General features: G+C 34.5%; 1 protein-coding gene across 3 annotated transcripts in view; it reads left to right on the plus strand.

Annotated features, from left to right (window-relative positions):
• LOC121370670 (GDP-L-fucose synthase-like) overlaps nt 1-6,434 on the plus strand; it is a 45,989-nt gene extending 39,555 nt beyond the window's left edge. For all 3 annotated transcript variants that reach the window (XM_041496060.1, XM_041496058.1, XM_041496059.1), the window contains exons 7-10: nt 368-499; nt 1,102-1,181; nt 4,063-4,162; nt 5,608-6,434. In XM_041496060.1, coding sequence (XP_041351994.1) covers nt 368-499; nt 1,102-1,181; nt 4,063-4,162; nt 5,608-5,663 — 368 coding nt within the window. In that variant the 3' untranslated portion in view covers nt 5,664-6,434. The remainder of the gene's footprint in view (nt 1-367; nt 500-1,101; nt 1,182-4,062; nt 4,163-5,607) is intronic.

The following is a 6,434-nucleotide window of genomic DNA, read 5'->3' on the forward strand; positions in this document are numbered from 1 at the left end:
TCTGCTTGTATTGAGGTAGAGTTTTAAGGCATGTGGCTGTGTTTTTGTTTTGTAAATGGAGGAGGATTAGAAAAAGTGGATTCAAACAACCCTCTATTTTTTAAAAGCCTAATTAGACAATTCATCTAGTTTGGTTTTTGGTTTTATTATTTGTTTATAATCTATTCTTTGGTTATATTATTGAAGGGTAAAAACAACACCCCCCACCACCCCCAAACAAAAAACCCCCACCTATACTGAATTAGCATTAGAAAAACAAAAAATACTGTAGTAAAATTTACACATTTGTAAATTATTTATGTCTAGTATAATATACAAACTGCATGTTAGAGAGAACCGTAAACATTCTGATTTTGTTTTTCTCCAGAAAATGGGACTCCATTTGTAATATGGGGCACCGGATCTCCAAGACGGCAGTTTATTTACTCCCTAGACTTAGCACGGCTTTTTCTCTGGGTTCTAAGGGAGTACCAAGAAATAGATCCCATCATTCTGTCAGGTAAGTGAAATAGATAAAAATTATTCTTCATGTTGCTTCATCCATTTTAGAGCATCATTATTGTCTGTTGGGTCCCACTGATCACCTACTTGAGCAACGAGGAGGGTTGCCAACATTCTTTAATATTTGAAATGCCAGGTGATGCTCCATTTTCTCACTCACTAAAATGTTAAATGCAAATTCCTCATCTTTAAAACTCAGTTGTTTTATTCCATTACAGACTTCACTCCACAATAAGTTCACAGTTCAGTGTTAGAAAGTATAATGCCAATATACCGACTTCCTTCTGACTAACAACTACTTTAATTTAACTCCTGTCTTGAACAGATAGCCAAGATGCCCAGGACAACAGCTTGAACCTGAATATATGAAACCACAAAAATGTAGGAAAATTATTGTTTAAATACAAGATGCCACTCTTTCTATATTTTGGCTACCTTATTGGGTTGATTCTTTATCTTTTTAAATGTTAACATTTGGAGAAAAGCATCCTAAAATAGTTGGCTTGTTATGTGTTGAGTGTAAAGGGAGGTAAGTCAGTTGTCAGATTGTAGAAATATTTTTGAAATTGTTAATTTGAAAATATATGTTGTATGTTAAAGTGGGTGAAGAAGACGAAGTGTCGATCAAAGAAGCTGCTGATATGGTTATTGAGGCCATGGACTTCAAGGGAGAAGTGGTTGTATCCTTGTCTTGTGATTGGATAATGGAAACATATTATATACAGAATAACCATGTCTAGGTTGGGGAGCCTTGAATTCATGGCCTTACATCAAAGTACATATGTCTAATTTGTGGTATAATAATGTTATACAGTCATATATATCAATTTAATACATAAATGCATTTGTAATGTTTCTGTATAAAGATTGGCAAAAAACAAAACAAATTGCTATGACTCGTATAATGGAAAGGACTGGGAAATATAGGAGAGAAGAAAGAAGATATAATGGTTAAAACACATAATAAAATGATAAATAAACAAATAAAATAAATAAATAAATACATGGGGGGATTTAAATCTATATTAGCGTGAAATGAAAAAACCCTTTAATTCGGAACTAGCTATTGTTAGGAAAAAAGTTTCAATCAAAGAGTCGTAATCATAATGAAAGTCACATTCGATCTGTAACAGTACATGATAAACGCTATACACAAAATTTCAGCTCAATACCTTGAAGCATTGCGGAAAAAAAAGTCTAGAAAACAAATATTTGTATCTCCTAAGTTCAGGGACCATAACTCTGTCAAACATGGGTATTTAATGCTGAAATGTAAACACAGTTTGTACGATGCAGTGTTTAAACTGAAAGTAATAGCCTTTGCAGAAGTAAATAATAACTGCTGCAAAGTGCGAGTTTTGGGTTAACATCTTTACCATTTTATTAGTCCCTACCGGTCTAACCAGAGGAGACTATAGGTTTCATCGCCGTCTGTCTGTCTCACATATAGTTTTTCAGATGGTGTTTTTAGAAAGCCTTGAGATATTGAGCTGAAATTTTGTGTATTGCTTTATCATGTACTGTTACAGATCAAGTTTGACTTTCATGGCAATTTAGGTCTCACTACACAGATGTCATCTGCCATTGAAACCCATGTTAAATTGCCCAACTTCAAATGAACATTGCCAATAGAATGGGTTCTCGTTGGCACTAACAACATACACCATTGTGAACAAACTTATATAAGCATTTATTTTCACTCCAAAATTGAGAACATTTCCGTCTCAGTTTTTTGCTATATGACCGCATCTGGCTGTAGTACCGGTCCGAACAGGTGGTTCATTAACCGATTCACTCCGGCTGTCTCTTGCGCTATATACCCATGTCCCAAAAGGTCGATGCACAATATTACAAAATGATATGGGCAAAATACAGCCAGAAGGCTTATCATTAAACATACATATTGTTTTAGTTCTTCACCATTTCCTAGAAGTGAATACGTGAACCATAACATGTGTCACAATTAGGAACTATAACGGACCGTGATGAATGAACTCTCACCTGGAAGTGATCTGTGTAGTGAGACCGTAGCTGTTTTCGATGGAGTTATGACCCCTTGAACTTAGAAGATATAAAAGTTAGTTTTCCAGACTTTTGTTTTGCAACGTCTGAAGATAATGATATGAATTTTGTATATACCTTTATCTTGTACTAATACTGATCAAGTTTTACTTTTATGGTGATTTACCCACTTTTCACAGAATTATGGCCTTGAATTTAGGCGATAGAAAAACATTTGAGTTTGGTATGGGACATGTATTGCTTTAGCAGTACTGTCATAATGCTTAAACTTGATCTATTCATCCCCACCCCCATAATAGCCATATCACTAATATACTGACTGAATAAAACGCATTGTTACATACGGTATTAGCAAAATATTTTAGGGGGGGTGGGATGGCAGTTGAAGTCTTGACACTAATTCAGTTTCAACAATTAAATTATAAATATAACTGACATTGGCGGTATTTGACCGGTTAGGCGTCGTGGTTAGGCCATCGGTCTACAGGCTGGTAGGTACTGGGTTCGGATCCCAGTCGAGGCATGGGATTTTTAATCCAGATACCGACTCCAAACCCTGAGTGAGTGCTCCGCAAGGCTCAATGGGTAGGTGTAAACCACTTACACAGACCAGTGATCCATAACTGATTCAACAAAGGCCATGGTTTGTGCTATCCTACCTGTGGGAAGAGCAAATAAAAGATCCCTTGCTGCCTGTCGTAAAAGAGTAGCCTATGTGGCGACAGCAGGTTTCCTCTTAAAAACAAGTGTCAGAATGACCATATGTTTGAGGTCCAATAGCCAATGATGAGATAAAAAATCAATGTGCTCTAGTGGCGTCGTTAAATAAAACAAACTTTACTTCTTTTTTTTGGGCAGTATTTGCTGTTATTACAAAGTGCAGCCCTAGTATGGAAAGTGCTCCCAAGAATAATAAAGGAAACGGCAAACTAACAATGTAGTTCATGTGTACCAGTACTCGGGCAGTAGCGATGGATGAATCATTCATAGATCGTTGGCTATGTTTGGACATGAAGAAGAAAGTATATATATGTATGTGTGTATAGATGAAAATATATGCATAACCAGAAAATGCTTGTAAGACGTTTTTCACTGTTTTTGGCAAAATCTTATGTTGACATATAAGCTGGTCAATAATTTTTTTACATTTTATTGCTTGAAATTGGGGGAGTCGACTTACAGGCGAGATAGACTAATAAGCGAGTTTTATTGCTGTTTAAAATAGACTAATACTACAACAAATTAATAGTTTGTTAACACCATTGAATATGAAATGATGCATGGTTGGTCTGGGATTGATCCCCATTGGGCTATTTCTCGTTCCAGCCAGTGCACCACGACTGGTATATCAAATGCCGTGGGATGGTGCATATAAAAGATCCCTTGCTGCTAATCGAAAAGAGTAGTTCATGAAGTGGCAACAGCAGGTTTTCTCTCTCAATATCTGTGTGGTCCTTAACCATATGTCTGACACCATATAACTGTAAATAAAATGTGTTGAGTGTGTCGTTTTTAGTTTTTCTTTAACATGTTGCTCAGATGGATACCACTAAATCCGATGGTCAGTTCAAGAAAACGGCAAGCAATGCAAAACTGATGAAACTGAATCCCGACTTCAAGTTTACACCAATAAAACAAGGTAAGTTCAGTTTACTAGCTGTGATAAGTGTTTACTGGAAGATGTTGCCAGATTTGAATTTATGAAGAAAATACAAAACACTGTAACGTTTGATTGGGAGTCTGGTTATTCCTGCTTTGTGATTTGCTAAATGATTGTACCTCTTATGTTCTGTGCTCTCCTGCAGGTTCTGTTTCTCACAGTGGTGCAGGGTTGGTAACATTCTTGTGGAGATTTTTCCTTTTGAGAATGGCTAATACAGCACACAATCATCGGTGTCAAATGAGGGTTTTAAAATGTGTTTATTAAAGGCATTTTATATTTATCATATAATAGATAGCCTATCCAATGTAATAAATATATGTATGATGTTTTTCAGATCTCAGAATTTAATAAATTAGCAAATTAGATGTAAAACAATTGGGTCACGGTACTATGTTTATTGACATAAGCGAACGTACTACGGCGACACTCCAAAATTGCCGAATGCATTAATAGTCTTCTCCCAAAAAAAATTCAATAGCTAGTTTACATCGAAAGTTGTCCAGTGTTCTGAACATAAAAAATGTCAAACACTACTTTAATTTTATGTAAGAATATTTGAAATGACTTTATTTAAGTTTGACATTTCCATTCAAAAAGACACTGCATCACATATTCATATGTCATTTGAATATCGAGTAATGGCTGACTGGAATTATAGTTAAGTATCATGTTTACAAAAAAGACATATTAAGCTTGAGATTATACATGTATCATAAAGAGATTATTACCCTCATGTGCTTCAGTATCATAAAAAATAATGTATTATGCTTGTCAGAGCATATTACAATTTTTATTCCTTGTTTATATAATAGTGACGATACCAAAACACACACTATATATATATTTTCATTCTATAGTGTGTTTTGTTTAATGACACCGCTAGAGCACATTGATTTATTAATCATTAGCTATTGGATGTCATTCTACAGAGGTGTTTTTCTTAGTGTGATCATTACTTAATTGTTTGAAATGACAGATTTATCTATGCACCGTTTCTAAATTTGACTATAAAATTTAATGTTTTTCATTCAATATTTGTTATATGTTGTGGATTGTTGGTTCTTTCATTGATGTTAACTTGTTAACTTTGTGCTTAGTATTAACAAATAAACTATTTTTAATGATAAAATTTTAAAATAAAATGAAAATACATCTTAAAAGTCTCCATATACTGTTTTGGCAAAATGTTTGGGATTGACTTTCGTTCATTCATATACACTTGTCAACACACAACAGCCGATTTATCTTTGAGTTGGGATGTCATTTAATATTAATTCCTTTGTTTGTTCATTCATTATGTTCCATGCTTTATGAATAGCCATGCCAGTTTAAAGAACATAATATCTATCATTTGCTCAGTATATGTATATTGTTTTGTCTACAATTTATTTCACTGTTTTTCTTTTGGGTTTTTTTTCCAGCCCTGAAAGAGACAGTTGACTGGTTTGTAAAGAACTACGATATAGCAAGGAAGTAAATTTGCTAGAATGAGTTCTGTGGGACTACTATGTGTTACTTGTGCTTGGTTTCCTGTTTTCTATGCACCGGTGTAGACTGTAGTACAATCACTGTATTTGGAAATCCATTGACAGACTGTAGTTAATGAATTACTGTTAGTATGTTGTATTGTTAGGATTTTGTTTGTACCAGGAGATACCAGGTGGATTCTCCGGATACTCGAGCTATTGCTTCTTAGCCTGTGTGCCATAGCTCATGTGTTGTGACAGAGTTCCTAATTAATGTGTCATGATATTCAGCACTGTTGTTACTCAGAAAGAAGTTTTATTAATTTAATGAGCTATTGTACTTAAATGTGTTAAATTATTTACAATGTCCTCATGCAGAGGAAAAAGGTTATTTACCTACATGTATATGGTAATGAAGGAATGTGATAGTTCTGACATGATATTTAATTATAATGACCATGACCCTATTGTCTTGTTTATTAGGATTGACCCTACAAATTGATAAGTCTACCTATAATCACTATTTGGTACCTTTTTTGTGTATGTACATATGAAAACAAACGTCAGTCCCATTGTATTTACATCTAAACTGGAGGAACAATTACCGTTAACATTTTTCGTGACAGTTGAATAATGAATTTTATAATCAATCATCACAAGGACAGAGCTCCACCTATCAGTTTTCAGTTGTCTTGATCACTGGAACATCGTTACCACATGATCATGGTCTGTACACAGACAAAAAAATAGCTTTTTTCCCCCTTTTATTCTTGATTAAATCA

The sequence above is a fragment of the Gigantopelta aegis genome, chromosome 4 (assembly GCF_016097555.1).
Source record: "Gigantopelta aegis isolate Gae_Host chromosome 4, Gae_host_genome, whole genome shotgun sequence".
NCBI lineage: Eukaryota > Metazoa > Mollusca > Gastropoda > Neomphalida > Peltospiridae > Gigantopelta > Gigantopelta aegis.